At 44.3% G+C, this 16,123-nt stretch overlaps 1 protein-coding gene across 2 annotated transcripts; it reads left to right on the forward strand.

Annotated features, from left to right (window-relative positions):
* Positions 1 to 1,925: 1,925 nt before the first annotated feature.
* On the forward strand, positions 1,926 to 15,994 carry LOC310869140 (ubinuclein-2-like). Of its 2 annotated transcripts, XM_083779740.1 has the most exons (17): positions 1,926 to 2,734; positions 3,052 to 3,195; positions 3,675 to 3,779; positions 4,456 to 4,587; positions 5,072 to 5,181; positions 5,299 to 5,824; positions 6,437 to 6,507; positions 6,605 to 6,734; positions 7,643 to 7,749; positions 8,260 to 8,370; positions 8,470 to 8,613; positions 9,842 to 9,892; positions 10,216 to 10,264; positions 10,679 to 11,908; positions 13,543 to 13,753; positions 14,959 to 15,027; positions 15,277 to 15,994. In XM_083779740.1, the coding sequence occupies exons 1-17, from the start codon at positions 2,393 to 2,395 to the stop codon at positions 15,321 to 15,323; spliced, it is 3,579 nt and encodes a 1,192-aa protein (XP_083635866.1). In that variant the 5' UTR covers positions 1,926 to 2,392; the 3' UTR covers positions 15,324 to 15,994. The 2 variants fall into 2 exon arrangements, with proteins under 2 accessions (XP_083635866.1, XP_083635865.1); XM_083779739.1 differs by lacking the exons at positions 1,926 to 2,734; positions 3,052 to 3,195; positions 14,959 to 15,027 and having other exon boundaries at positions 3,687 to 3,779.
* Positions 15,995 to 16,123: the final 129 nt, after the last annotated feature.

A 16,123-nucleotide genomic window follows, 5' to 3' on the forward strand; every position in this document is an offset into this window, starting at 1 on the left:
CACGTGTCTATCTCTCTCTTCTATTCTTTCTTCCCATTCCCCCCCCCCGACACGGTCGAGGCAGATGGCCGCCCACCCTAGAGTCGGGTTCTGCCTGACGTTTCTTCCTAAAGGGGAGTTTTTCGTTACCATTTTCGCAATATTGCTTGCTCTGGGTGGATCTTTGTTGGTTGTAAAGTGTCTTGAGACAACTTGTTGTGATTTGACACTATAATAAATTTGAATTGAATTGAATTGAATTGTGCAATGAAATGATTAAGCGTAACAAAGGTAGCGGGAGAGAGAACCTTTCCTTTGAGTATGGGGATTATTGGAGGCCTGCCGGCCCTCCACCCTTGCATCCGACAACCACAAATAGCTGCACAGGGTGCACCCATTTGACAGCCCATAGGAAATGGGATTACTATAATCCCATTATATGGGATTATAGCACATTATCAAATCATATGTTCTCATACAACTCTCATCACCAATTGCCAGTGTTTCATGTGATTCTCCAGTGAGAGGATGCTATGTATTTTAATCACTTTCTATGTAGGCCTATTTTGTTTATGGAAGAAATTGTGTTGTTGGAACTATGTTGCACAGTATATTTTCTGTATTATGTAAACAATTTCTACTTTGTAAGCTATAATGTATTCAATACATTATGCTTCAATACATTGTATTGTATACCTGCAGTAGGGGTCTATAAAAGGCGGTCAGCCGGGTCAGGTATTCAGGGTTTTGGTGAAGTTGGGTGTGCTCGTGCTCTGCTGCACTGCAACATGTAAATAAAATCACAGGACAACACGCCAACATTCATCTTATATAGAGTAACTTACAATAAGCAAGGTAATCATCCACATAGCCTGCCTACTGTACAATACATGCTGAAAGACAGTGTGCCTCAAGAACCTATTATATATTCCAGGTGAAGTAAACCAAGAACATAGCATCAGTCTACTCGACTCTAAACAATATCTCTAAAATAACAAAATCTGCATTGAAAGTATAGGATACCCAGCATCTGTTTCAAATAAACTCCTTTTTACATTTGATTAAGAACACAATCCCATCCTGATTCCTGCCTGACAAGAAGTCAATAATAGGCTATTGATGACATCCTCTCATTTTAATAATCAGGGAGTATCAGTCTTGGATTCTCGCATGTCAAAATAACGCTCTATCTACCCTGTCTAGCAGACTAGCAGTCATATTATCAATATGACTGTTTTCGAATCTGTCCTTGTTCACCATTCCAAGATTAAAACACAATACTATAGAGCACCGAAGTCTGACGTCACTTTCAGTAGAGGGCGTCAGTCCCCAGGTTCATGTATTTGTTTAGTTGCATTGAAATCACCATAGGAGGAGTTTTAGATTGATTCATATAAGAACTGTGTTTGAAAAATAAACATGTCATCCCGGCCGCTTCACTCACATGGATATGAAGAATCAACTGACTGAGAGAAAACGCTAATGTTACTGCTGCTGAATTAGTTAGATTTTCGCTAGAAGCAGACTGTATCATATATGAGTGACTGACTGTTGCAAACGATACAGAGACACCTCCCTGACAATAACGCCGAGACAGCTTGTTTATTTTTGGACCACAACGCTTATAGTAGACGATATTAAGATCACCCCATGTTATTCTCCATAGAGAAACTACTTCCGTGAACCAGGGGAATCGTCGGGATGAGCGAGTTACGTCAGGACTTCGGTGCTCTATAGTGATGTTTATTTCACACCAGAAGTGGTCAGCATTTATTTTAAACGGCTGTGTTTGTTTGTTTTCTGTGAAGAGATGGAGGGGGGGGGGCAAGGTGGAGGGGGCCCGTCAAAACATCCCGCGTGTTGGAGAACAATCGTCTTTCCACGTTCGCGCTTGTCTGTGTAGGGGGCGTGGTCCCGAGGGGCGTTCCAAGCCCACGATTGGCGAAGACTCCTCTCTGTCTCCTCCGTTTCCGCTTTCTTTTCATACACACCCGCCCCGTTTCTGAATAATGATAATAATGAATCAAGATGGCTACTATGGATAGCTCCTTGTGGTAGCTTAGCCAACTCTTTCATGGACACATCCGAAACTGGATTACACTGCCACTCGGATCCCTCGTAGGTCACCGGGGAGCACCAAGGGAGGCTAATAGATGGATTAAATACGGCGGAGCGGCGATTAAAAAAGGCATTGTGTTGTTCCCTGCATGCAGCCCATGTTCTGACGGAGCTAGCTAGCCGAGCACGTAGCTAGCTGTAGCTGTCGACCATCATCTCCCAATTGGAGCTCCACAAACAGTCGGCAGAGCAGCAGCCAGGTCGGCCGGGTTGTCCCGTTGTGTGTCCCTCCCGCCCCGGACGGAGAGCAGCAGCGGTGGCGGCGGCGCTCCGACCGCAACCTCAGCATCAATCAATGGCAGAGCCGAGGAAAGTACCGTTCGTCACCATCTCATCCTTCAGCAGCTCCTCGCCGGCACCATCGGAGTCTAATGTCAAGAAACGCCGCCGTGAAGATGAGGCCGAGATCACTTTTGAGAAAGATGGAGGAGGAGGTGAAGGCGGAGGAGGTGCAGCAGCAGCAGCAGGGGGGTCCGCGGGAGGAGGTGGAGCAGGAGGTCCGTTCGGCGGAGGTGACGCGGGGGAACCGGAGGAAACTAAACCCACTGTGCGTCTGAACCTCTCATTGACCGAGCCCAGTGACCGGGGGTCCGCAGAGTTCAACTACAGCGAGCTCGTCCATCCATCCCCTCCTCAGGTTAGAGATGGATAGATTCCACAGACAGACCACAATGAGAACAGGACAGGCCTGATGCTTTGGAGCCAGAATGTATATAGTGTAGAAACGTGACGTCGGGGATATACTGTAGTGTGTCAGTGTGAAAGACAAAGAAAGAAAGGGGCTCTCCTAGTCTCCTAGTAGTGACAAGACTAAAGCTGTAGTCAATAGTCATTGGTCGGGTAAACGGTTGCAAGTTGCACAGACTGAGTAGTTCTGACATGCAGCTCTGCTATCATCAAGTTTCTCTCAGCTGATGGTCTTATAGTTCTCTCCTTTGGTCCTGTCTACCACAGGTAAAACCCCCACCGCCACCGGCCCCAGTAGCCACTGTCCCCAAATGCCTGACACCTGCCCTGGACCCCAGCGATCCCTTTGCCGATGACGAGAGGGAGAGGCGGGAGGTTGAAGCTCTAGCCAAGAAGTTTGAAAGCAAATATGTAAGTGTCACCATCTGTTCGGCAACACAGTGCAGTTAATGAGCCTTATACACAGTAATCCCACTTACCCCACTTTGCATGGTATCTGAGCAATGATGTCAGACACCTATAGGGCCTTATATGTGTGCCTATCTTACTTTGAAAAACAAATAGCCAATCTACAAGTTCACACCGTGTCGATGCAGAACGTCTATTTTCACTATTTTAAAATGTTTTTCAAAATAGTACAAATAAAATAAAATAAAACCCAAAAAGTTTAGGCATAAGGGAAAAGGCAGCGCGCCTAGTCTGCATGACAATAAATCAATCCGTTCGGAGATTATAATAAAACAGTTATTAAATAATATCAAATGATCAGGAATCAAATATTGGCACCAATAAAATCTTATCAATTCCCTTCCCTAATGTTAATGAATACTTGCAAGAGATACTCTCAGGCAGCAGGTGTTTGATCATTGTGTGGTTACTCTTGATTACAGGGCGTTGTTCCTCCAAAGAAGAAGAAAAGAGACAGAATGCAGGATCTCATTGACATCGGTTATGGCTACGATGAGACCGATCCATTCATTGATAACTCAGAGGCTGTGAGTTCACCTTTGACCTACACTTCACTCTATCATAAATATGAATGTCCTAGTCGGTGGCATCATTCAGTAAATGATTCATAATTAATGCCAGGGCTTGAGCGCAGCCCTTTGGATCTTATTATGATGTCGACAGTTCGATTCTACAAATGTCTTCTAAATCATGACAGTTTTCAGAAAAACTATGGTGTCATTGGTTCTCAAACAATTTCATGTCAAGGACCCCAGAAATTATATGTAATTGGCCGCCGACCCCATCTGAAAATATGTTGTTCCAGGGACCCCCCAGAAGCAAAGATTTGAGTTAAAAACGTTCGTTCTGAAAGAATATATATTCAAAGATTTTCACCACATTTTCACGATTTTTCAAAAATAGCAGACCTACAAGCTCGTAGTGCGGCACTGAGTGCCGCGCTACGAGATCTGCTATTTTTCAATAGCTAAAGTAGCCAATAACATAATGCTTAAAACACCAAAAGGGGTTCCCGCCCAGAATGGGTTAAATTGTGACCTTGATCTTAATGGATGCAATTCAAACATTTTATCAAGAATTATTCCAACATTTCTGTACTATTTTCACGAAGAATATCAAATGTTGCAATGCAATTCTTTTTAAATAATTTATATAATTTATCATATTTAGATAGTTATTTCGATTTGTCCTTGTCGTCTTCAGTATGACGAGCTGGTGCCGGCCTCTCTCACCACCAAACATGGAGGCTTCTACATCAACACAGGCACCCTGCAGTTCAGACCAGCCTCTGACTCTGAGGGAGACGACTTCAGCATGGAGGGAAACCACTTCAAGGTGGGTTCTTCATGTCTGAACGCACAGGAGACATGCCGATGAACATGTCTGCACTTCAGAGACGATAGAGACACTAGTCTCTGTAAATAAATTATCCATTCTTTAGTAATATTTACAGTGATAAGGCTTATTTAATTTAAACACAGTTGAAGTGTGATTTTTCATGAGCACTGGTGGAAAGGCTATTTTGACAAATCGGAAAAGAGAAGGCACACTCATATGCTCCAAAAGGTCAATTTATTGACGATGTATCGAGCCAAGGCTCTTCATCTGGTCAAACTGAAGAGCCTTGGCTCGAAACGTCTCTTCTTCTCTTTTCCTATGTCACATTTTGAACCCAGCACCTCCATGAAGTGATGTGCGTATTTTACTATAGTTTCTGTATTTTGACATACAAAATGTATCAAAATGCTTTGCTCGAACTTGGCTGTATACGACTGAAATTAGCATTAGTTACAAATAAATGTGATGCTTCTGTCTGTAGAAGGTGATTCAAGACGGTGAAGAACGTGTAATAAAGAAGCGTAAGAAAAAGCCAGATGGTGTTAACATGGAAGACAAGAAACCCAGGAGAAACAAAATTATCAAGCCAGGGTGAGTTTTAATATCTCGTTGTTCCCCTCTGGAGCTGTCACAATATCCCAGGCAGTCGTGCACTTCAGAGAGACTTGTCTAAATGTTCGCCATCCTCTCAATCTTTCTATTCTGCAGAGGGATTGTGCTGAACGTCCACAGGCCAGAGAAGAAGAAGAGGAAGAAGCTGATGAAAGACTCCATCCACCTGGCCAACATGTTGCGTCGCTTCACCCGGGAGAAGGACGCGATCCGCAAGAAGATCCCGGCCCACCATTCTGCCACGGCCACCATTCTGCCACGGCCCAACCCTAAAGTGCCCAACACCAACAACAGCACTCTCGTCAACGCCCACCCCAAGGCGGCCGGTGCCACTGGCAACGAGTTCAACATGACCGACCTGACCACGGACCCGACTATGGACTGGCTGATGGGCTCGGCCAACAACAACAACGACATGTTGCAGGACATGATGGGAGACCTGGACTTCGGCATGCTGGACTCCCCTCAGCCCTCCAGCCCGGCACAGGGCGAAAATGGCCTGGCAGGAGCACAGCATAAACTAACAGCAGGCAGGGTGTCACAGGGTGGGGTGATGCCTCCTCCTCCCCTGCCCAGCGGCCTGTCGGCCCCACTCGCCAAACGCATTGAGGACCTGCGGGCGGTAAGGGACTCTTGTCTACCAGCATCAGTTTTTAAAGCTTGCAGTGTAGATGCAGAGTCAGTTTACAGCCTGTTCAGTTTAGTTCGGAAACGGCCGCTCATTTTATTTTTATTTTTATTGATGCAGCAATGAATAAACATATGTGTACATTTTGTTGTATCTGACATGTAAATATCCCCCCCCCCCCCCATTCAAGGTCAGAACAAGACAAATAAAACAAAGACAGACAGTACAAGACAGTAAAAGTAATCAGTAAACTAGTATTGAAAGTACTAATGAACAAAAAAAATTATAAAGTAAATAAAAAATAAAAAAGGGTAAAACAGCATTTTCCATCAGGGTATGGCATCTAGGTTACATACATTGTATCCATCTTTCAGTTTAGATAGTAAATTGCTCTATATCCAACTGTCTACTTACTGAGGGCCTCTAACCAGAGGTCGCCCAATGTCAGATTTGGTGTGAGGTAACAGATTGTACAAGGGAATATGGGTCTAAGTGAAAGGTATACTTTCCACAAACTTTATGAAAGGGGTCCAAGTCATAATGTATTTATCATTAGAACCACTACGGTTCTCTCTTGGTCTTTCTAATGATTCTCCCCTGTGACAGGCTTCCCGTCAGTTTGATGACGAGGGCAGGAAGAAGTTCTTCACGCTGGACATGAACAACATCCTACTAGAGTGAGTCTCCTTACCCAAGTCTGCCTTTTATGGATCAAAACCATCATATCGTATATGTCTCTCTATATATGCGTGGGTGTGTGTATCTGTGTTTCAGTATTGAGCTGCAGGTTCAGGAACAGCCAGCAGCCGTGCGCGCTGTTGTGTACTCTCACCTTGAGGCCTTCGTGCCCTGCAATAAGGAGGCCCTCCTCAAACGCCTTAAGAAGCTAAGCCTCAACATCCAGGTGTGTGTGTGTGTGTGTGTGTGTGTGTGTGTGTGTGTGTGTGTGTGTGCGTGTGCGCGTGTGCGTGTGCGCGTGCGTGCGTGCGTGCGTGCGTGCATGCATGCTCGCGTGCATGGATGTTTTTATCCAATATAGCTGATAGTTTAGAAGTACACTTACTTGTTTGCCGGGGAATTTTTCTGAATAAAGGCACTAGACTAGAGTGCCAAGCAGATGGGCAGATAGCACACCAATAGTGGGGAGGTGCTGACCATGGGAGACAAACTTGACAATAGAAACGATGCAAAAAATACTGTTTATTGAGTTACCAACGTTTTGGCAAACAAATTGCCAGGGTACTTACCCTGAAGAAGGGTACTTCAGGGTACTTAAGAAGGCATTTTTTTGGTAACTCATCGTGACTACGAGCTGTGCGACCTCTCCTTTCTATTTTCAAGATATGAGGACGGAACATGCCATTTTGATCAAAACCATGGAGTGCGCCGTAGATATAGAGAGACGAGACAGTTTAGTCGGGCCGTAAACAAGGAAGTGAACGGCAGTGCGCATGTGCAAAACATGTCTAGGATCGCTGAAAAGGCATGGCCAAGCAAAAAACATAATTTTATATCATTAAAAAGCTTTAATGACGGAGAATTCATTATAAGATATGCGTTATCATATCATTTTGCCCTTGCCCTTGATTGTGGGCAAGAAAAAAAGACAAAAAAACGAAAGAAAAACAACGATGGGGCAAAAGTTCTGAAAAACATAAACCCCTATCCATCTTCTTTGGTGAAGGGCATATTTCTTGTTTCAAGGTGCTCTGGCTCTGTGTCTATACATAGGCCTGTAGGTGGGGTACTATGCATATGTGTTGTTTTCTTTTTTTATTTGGGGCCTGTGCTCATCCTCTCCCTGTCTCCCAGGACGACCGCATGCGCACTCCTCTGCTGAAACTGAAGTTGGCCGTGTGCAGTGTAATGCCGGAGCAGATTGCCAGATACAACATGGACTGTATCGCCAAGGTGGCAAAGTAAGACCACTTCCTCATCCCTGCTGGCATTTGAACCACTTGAACTCTAGCACCTCACTTCTGGGGTGTACATTTGGTGAAAGTAGCAGGTCTACAAGTGTTCTCAGGGGAATCTGGTCATTAAAGTATAGGGCCAATGGGAATACGACTAAGTAATCCTAACCCTAAAAAATAGAGAAGGAAATCTGATCAGCTACTTCCACTATTTGTCATATACAACAAAGTATTAAGGGGCTTAAGAGACTTTTTTCTTGAAGTCTATGACGTCAGTCGTCTACTCTATGACATATTTGACATATGACTTGGGCAAGGTTTCAGTACTATGAGTGGCTCATTGACTTCCATTATGAAATTAAAGCAACATATTTAAAAAGGTATAAAACATATGTGCAATTCTGTGCAAGATATTTGGCGCTGATGAGACCCATGGTTTGCAAGATTAGCTCGCCACACAGTTATGGCATGAGATTAACTGTGTGTGTGTGTGTGTGTGTGTGTGTGTGTTGACAGGCAGCAATCTGAGGAGGGAGAGAAGAATGGTTCAGAAGAGGAAGATGAGGAGAAGCCAGGGAAAAGGGTGATGGGGCCTCGTAAGAAGTTCATCTGGGATGACAAACTCAGGTTAGTTTCTTGTGTGTGTGCGTGCGTGCGTGTGCATGCATGTTTGTGTGCGCATTTGTGGGGTGTATTTGTTCTCACTGTCCCTGTTGTTTTTGGCAGGTCATTTCTATGTAACTTGGTGCGTGTGAAACTAGGCTGTTATGAGCTGGAAGGCCAGAGCTCGCTGTCACTAGAAGACTACCTCAAAGCCTTCATGGAGACGGAAGTCAAACCACTCTGGCCCAAAGGCTGGATGCAGGCCAGGTAAGATTGTGTGGGTGGGCGCAGGCTGGCATGTGCTCTTATATGCGTCAGCAGAATTTATAATATCCGCTTATGTAATGTGCCTTCTTTTTTTTGGGGCATTATATGCTGTATTCAGATAGGACAAAGAAAGGCGGGAGAGAGAGAGAGGGGGGGGATGATATGCATTAAAGTGCCTCGGGCGGCCCTATCCATTGTATGTGGCTCAGTGAGCCACCATAATATGTTTTCTGTATGGCTATGTTCTGTATTTGCAAGGCAGCCCTTGTTTTTTAACGTTTTATTGCATTTTCACAGAAGCAGTCGTACACAGATATTGTACACAGATATCTAATATATTAGCTTGAGGTGTCTAACACTTGACCAGGTAGTAGTGGAGCAGACAAGTGACTGAAGTGAGGAACACATACTTCAACTTCAGGTTTTTCATTTCATAAAGGACTTTGTGAAATGAAAGGAGTGCCAGTGTTTTGCAGTTTCAAGAATAGTCATAATACAGAAATAAACACAACACAGGAAGCACAAAGTCGGATAACAGAACACAATGTAAAATATACAAATTATATATATAATCGACAAAATTATATTTAAAGTAAGGCAGAATATCCCAGTCAGTTGTGCAAGTAGCAACAATTAGCAGCAGATATCGAAGCAGATCTAAAATAACACAATGTTTTTTATTCTTTTATTTTTTGCTTTAAAGGTATATTCAGTGATTTCACTTAATTCAAATATCACTTATTTTTTTGTTTTGTTGTGATAATCCTCCCTACTATAGAGTGTGCTGGCCATATAAGGAGTTCCTCCCTGTCCCCAGTTAACCCCTGGGGGTCAAAAAACCTTAGGTTTCGTTTTTTACTCTCTATCCTGATTGGACGAAAGGCTGGGTCCCACAGCCAAAAACGAAACCTAAGGATTTTTGAGTGAAATCACTGAATATACCTTTAATCAATGACAAAAGTTTTGTGTCATCAATTGAACAGTGGCCATGGTGCCTTTAAAAGTGTACTGCACAGGCTAAAAATACTTCAATCCAATGGAAACTCCGACCAGAGAAGAGGAATATCAATCAACACAGTCTCCACACACAATCGAACCAGAGACGTTGCATTTATGCTGTCTGGTCAACTACTAGTACACCCCATGAAACTCCTAACCACTTAAGCTGCGATGTCACATGTTCTAGATTTATTGCAGTGGTTGACATGTGTTGGTTCTTTCTCCCCAGAATGCTGTTCAAAGAGAGCATCATGGCTCACGGTCACCTCACAGGCAACACGTGAGTCATTATTCCATTCAATTCAATTCCTTTATTATCAAGGTCGGTGCAACAACATTTAGTATGCAACTCCAGCCTTCAATGCACTAAAGTAAAACGGAATAATACAGGGCAATAATTTAAATAGACTTAAGCCCAATGCAACTCATTGCAACTCAATGAGTTGCATTGGTGTGGTTTACCTTAAAACGTGGTTTGGGCTTAATTTTACTATATTACATAAATCAAGGAAGAATATCAAAGTACAAATGTAAAACTAAAGCTATTAAATTAAGGTTGGTTAACCTGATCTCTTTCATACTCGTGTCGTCCTTCCACTCCAGAGCAAAGAAGAAGATGATCACCAGTACTCCCAAAGGACTCAAACCCAAGGTGACACGTTGTCTGCTGATGATTCATATTTCCACTGGGACTTTCATGTCCTGTGTTGTGATGGCTTAGAAGGACACGTGCACTCGTGCAGGTCCTAAAATATATATAGATTAGAAATTCTAGTTAAAGACGGTCCAATTCAATTAGATCTCTTAAATGTTGTCTCATATCTCTGTAAATTATCTGTTGTCTTGGTACATTGAATCACTAGTTCTACATCCACACAGACCTGTCATTCTGTCTCCTTTTCCATTTATGTGTTGTTGTTCATCAAAGATATATTGGGTCTTATAGTTCAACCTAATTAAGTCTTAAGCTATTACATTTTACATTTAAGTTGCTGAACCAAGCAGTCACTTTGTGTTGATCTAGTCTTTCCACTAACGGTGGTTCCTATGTACCGTTTGGCCCCAGGAGAGTGGCTGGGTTCAGCAGAGGACCACGCCCTCAGCGGGTGCCACCGTGTCCCCAGCAGGCCAGGTTGCCAGGCGACCGCCCCAGTCGCCCTCTGAGCCCATCTGTGTGGACTCCCTGGACGAGGACCTGGTGGCGCCCTCCCTGGACTCCATTTCTCAGGCTCTGGCCATCCTCAGCAACGCAGCCAAGGGCCTGGCTCACGGGGACAGCCCCCCGTCTCCGGACGGGCCCAAGGCGGCCGCCCCCTCGTCCCTCCACTCCTCACCACTCCTACAGCAGCACAAGAAGGGCTCCATCAGCACGCCGGGCTCGACTGTGCCTCACTACGTAGCTACCTCTTCCTCGCCTTCGTCCAACTCTCTCTCGCGGCCGCCGTCCGTTCCCTCCTCGCCCCTCGTGGCAGGGATGAGCGTCGTGAAGGGCGTGGCTCACAGACACTCGCCGTTCAATGCTCAGAGACCCGGCGGAGTGACCGCCATTAAAGCCTGCACACCCGGTTTACCCTCCCAGCTCAAAGCTCGCCCGCCCCCAACCGCCTCCCCCCTCGTACCCCCAGGTTCCAAAGCGGGGGTCCCCGCTGGCCCCTTGGGCCTTCTCAAAGGCAGCAATAACACTAAAGCCAACAGCAGTGACGCTCTTATCATGGCATCGCCCTCTCCATCCCGGCCGCATACCGCTCCGTCGCCCTCTCACCTGACCCCCAAAACCCCCCAGGGCCCTCGTCTGCCGCTCCCCCCTCACAGCAAGCCCTCCCCTCTTTCCTCGCCCACCCTGTCCCAGCAGCAGCAGTCCAACTTCATCACGCCCATGCAGGCTACGCTCACCAAATCCACTAGCCTGCCACCAATCATCAAACTCACCCACCGCCCCCCAAACTCAACCGCCATCTCCCCCGCCATCTCCCCCCATCCCAGGTCTCAGATGACCACCACCATGCACCAATACACCCCCAAAACCCCCATAGGCTTCCGCCTGCCGTTCTCAGGTGCCCAGGGCGGAGTGGCCAAGCCGGTCCAGGTGGGCCAAAAGCCCCCCAGCAGTAACGCCACCAGCACCAGCCTTACGAACATGTCATCCAACAGCAAACATTCAGGATCCAGCCCCTCCCCCACCACCGCCGGCCAAGCCAACCAAGGCCAGCGTCAACGGGCAGGGGTTGCGACTACTCAGGGGCTTAAGCCAATCACATCTGTCTCTTCGCAGTCCGTCTCTTCTCAGTTACCGCAGGTTTGTGTTGTTGGCAATTTGAACACGCATGATGTTTATTCTCAGGTGTGTTGAAAGCGCTACAATGATACTGTTCGTTGACACATCCAGCCTTTTCATAAACTTAAACATTAGATTTCTTAGAAGTCCTCACTCCAGCAGTGACAAACATCTAGCTAGCACTGCCCCCTCTGGGTTGTTTAAGGAGTATTCTCATGGCATCATTATATGTAGCTCTGGTCCATAGCCTTCTACTGCTTCGATTCTGCCCTGCAGTAAGGCTATGGGACTATCAGTTTTAAATCTCAAATCGAAATCAGACCAGCCTCTCCTCTTTTGTGGAAATCTCACGAACGTTTGACCTACTCACCAATACAAAGACATGTTGTGTCAATAGAAAGACTACTTTCCTTAGTGGACGCACTCTGAGCCCCCCACCACACTTTTTGGCCACAAAGGGATTTTGTTTCCACCTGAAAAAAAATAATTTTAGTTACTCCGCTGCGCCCTCTACCGATATTGCCCAGAGAACTGCCTCATAGAGAATATTTTTCCTCCGGTGAAAAAAATCCCTTTCTGGCCAAAAAGTACCGTTTATACGGTAGGGGGGTGGTGGGGGGCTCAGAGTGCGTCCACTAAGGAAAGTAGTCTTTCTATTGACACAACACGTCTTTGTATTGGTGAGTAGGTCAAACGTTCGTGAGATTTCCACAAAAGAGGAGAGGCTGGTCTGATTTCGATTTGAGATTTAAAACTGATAGTCCCATAGCCTTACTGCAGGGCAGAATCGAAGCAGTAGAAGGCTATGGACCAGAGCTACATTATATGCAACTTGCAACCTGACTTTTTTTAACATGACCACATGTGTGCAGTATAAAGCGGTGTGCAATATGCCTTGAACAAGGACACTTTCACTTTAGTGGAACAATGACAGAACTTTCGGACAATAGTTTGCTTGAGCATACAACTGTGAGTGTATTTCTATGGATTATTATTTAGTCACAAGCTCTTAATACTTAAAAGATTTAATCACTTTCAACCTGGCATCCCAATTTTGGCCATTTCATTAAAAAGAATATTGTTAAATAATAGTGAAAATGGCACATCTACAAACCTGCATTGTGAGCTTGTAGATTTGCTATTATCGCTACTTTTGTAGGACACTGTCATATGATTATTGATGAAGCAGGGCATTCATTTACAAGGAGAAAAACAAAAGTTTAAATATGGAGATACAAGGTTTCAATGCATTATATTTCATGTACAAAATACATCTCAATGTGCTTGCCAGTTAACAGAAGGTTGTATAGCTTGTTTTAAAATTGGCTAAAGTTGGAGGGCGGAATTAGCCTGGCTCCATTCCTGAATCGCTAGCCACGGCCATTAAAGAAATGTTTGTGAAAATTCAGACCGACTGTCAGGCTATAGCGAAATAGGCAATGAAGAGTAAATGTGATTTTGTGCTCTTGCAATAACATGATATATATATATATATTTCTTACTATTGTAGGTGCAAAAAATCTTGAATAAGCACCTTTTAAGGTGCTTGAAGTGTGAATTTATAAAGCGCCAGGTTTTTAAGCTATTCTTGGTTTAGCAAACCTATCCAAGCATTATATTACACTTTGTTCTTTTCTCCTGCTGTTCGTCCTCAGGTCTCCACAGCAGGCGCTGCCGGGGGTCTCCTCAGTTCCACTGCGTCCCTTCCTCTGGGGTTTGGGATGCTGGGAGGCCTGGTGCCAGTCTCCCTGCCCTTCCAGTTCCCCTCGCTGTTAAGCTTGCCTACGCTGGGAACCGCAGGCTCCAGTAGTGGGGCCAGTGTCTCTGCAGCCAGTAGCACTGTAGCATTCAACACCCTGACCCAGAGTGAGTATAACAGCATGGATCCATGCCACATTACTGCATATCACACTTTTAAGGGTTGTTTCTAATATTATTGTATATGGTTATTATACGTTTCATAGGAATAGCATTCCAAAAGTAACCAACCCTCCCTGTATACTTCATTGACTGGGGTCATACAGGGCTTTGTACTTAACGCAATCCTATTTTCACTGTTTAAACAATAGCAGTATTGTAAGTACATTAGCAATAGCAGATCTATAAGCTCACAATGTATCAATACTATGCAATGTGAGCTTTTAGATCTGCTTTTTTCGCCAAACGTTTTCCTGTTTTCAGGAATAGGCGAGGTGTGAATAGTGGGTTACGCAGGGAAGCTGTTAAAAAACTTTGACTAAAAGACGTGTGACTAGTATATACATACAACAAGCTACTTCCATTATAAACCTCAATTCTCCTTGATATATGTTTAGAAAACATTTCCCAGACCTGTTCTAAAATTCCCCTCTACCGAAATTTATCTTGGCTACCAAATATACACATTACCGTATCATTAACTGACTGATAAGAAGCATTATATTACACTGAAAGTAACGCAACAACCACTGAAATGGTCAGTGGATTAATTACAAGTAACACACTGCCAAACCAAATGACATGGTGATTGTTAAACAAATCTTCTGATGATCCAATCTTTTTGTCACATTAGACTTTGTGTCTGTGATTAGAAGTTTGTTGTTCCTGTCCGTTTTTGTAATGTTTAGGTACTCATGTATAGCTTGTTTGTGTCCTACGTGGTTGATCCATTTGTTTCACCATGCTATATATGTATGTTTGTCTGGATGTGATTTTTCTCCTCGTTGTTTGACGTTCTCCCATCTTCCTCTCTGCTTCTCTCCCCTCATTTCCTTATATTTATAATGAAATTCTTCATTGATTTTCTTTCCATACTTTGGCTCATTTGGCCTCTGCTCATTATGTCATCCATCATCTTTTTCGCCACCCCAAAAACGGTGTCCACTTCCCCTTTCTTTTCTTCCGTCTGCTCTTTCCCTCCTTTCCTGTCCTTCCACCCTCTATCTCTTTCCCTCTTTTCCTGTCCTTCCACCCTCTTATCTCCATCTCTTTTCCTTGTGTAAACTCAACTTTCATTAATTTCCTTTCACCTCCACTTGTCTTATTCCTTTGTGTCTATCCCTTCCTCGTTGCCACCTGTCCTGTCTCCTCAGATCTGTATAAGAGCCTCCAGTCAGGGTCACAGGTTGCTCTGCCTCCTCACTTGCAGCTCGCTTTTTCAGGTAAAACGCGACCCTCTCTCCCTCCTTCTGGGACTGACCCATTTGCTCTCTTCCTACACTTGCAGTTGTGTTTCCCAAATAGTCTCGTGTCCTGTCCCTACCCTCCTTTCTGCTTCTTGCATGCCTGTCCATCTCTGTACGTAGCCATTTTAGCCGTCATTCCATCTCTGCGGTAGTCGTTGTCTGTTTGGTCTTTCAATTTTAGTTTTTTTTTGTGAGTTGTTCACCATGCCTGTTCTGTCTGTCTAGATGTCAGTCAAAGCCAGGGAGGAGACAATAAGAGGAAGACTCTATGATGCAATTCAACCTGTACGCCCAGATGGAGCTGGTCCATGGTGACGTGACAAATCAGGACATACATGGCTTTGACTGACAGATGGACTGACCACTCGGCAAGATGGGTCTGAAGTTTTTTTTCTTGGACTGAGATACTCAAGATGCTTGACTTCACATATCCAGCTCTCCATTTTAACTTTTTTTTTTTTTTTAACAGTTTGATAACTTTTTTAAACGTATTGTTCATAGGATGGCTACATGAAAATGACAACTATTTTTGTCAATGTTTACAAGATAGACCTATATCACTGTGGAAAGGGAGATGAATGAGTTGTTTGAGATTAAGTTTAAATGTGTGCAGGATGAATGTGGCCAGGTGTTTGTGTGAATACTCCTTGTGCCAGACAGAAAACAAACTGTATGTGTGTCCCTCCCTCTCTGATGTGTGGTCAATGTCTATACGGTGCTGTTACCATAATGTAATTATTACTGATACCTGTAAGAAATGTAAACTGAAATTCATGAATTTGAGCTTATTTGAATGAAATCTGTACATTTTCATTGTACTTGAATTCAAGTTTTTGTTCCTCCTGTACAAAGCTAAAACATTTCTTCAATTAAATAAAATGCCTTAAAGTAGTTGATATAATTTATCATTTAAAACCCAATGAGTCTATATCAGGGGTGCCCAAAAGGTGACCAGTAGATCACAAAGGCTGTGCAGGTAGATCACGTGACATTTTTGGCATCTGCCACTTGAATTAAAGGTGACTTGATTGATTGACATCAAAAGGTGCCTGTCAGCTCAAATCCACAATGC

This window comes from Protomyctophum parallelum (assembly GCF_964188405.1).
Source record: "Protomyctophum parallelum genome assembly, chromosome: 13".
Classification (NCBI taxonomy): domain Eukaryota; kingdom Metazoa; phylum Chordata; class Actinopteri; order Myctophiformes; family Myctophidae; genus Protomyctophum; species Protomyctophum parallelum.

Excerpts from the sequence above, each read along its gene's own strand:
- LOC310869140 (XM_083779740.1), top strand. The coding sequence starts at position 2,393 with ATGGCAGAGCCGAGGAAAGTACCGTTCGTCACCATCTCATCCTTCAGC. Across the intron at positions 10,265-10,678 it reads CCAAAGGACTCAAACCCAAG|GAGAGTGGCTGGGTTCAGCA; the intron begins GTGACACGTTGT and ends GTTTGGCCCCAG. Across the intron at positions 15,028-15,276 it reads CTTGCAGCTCGCTTTTTCAG|ATGTCAGTCAAAGCCAGGGA; the intron begins GTAAAACGCGAC and ends CTGTCTGTCTAG.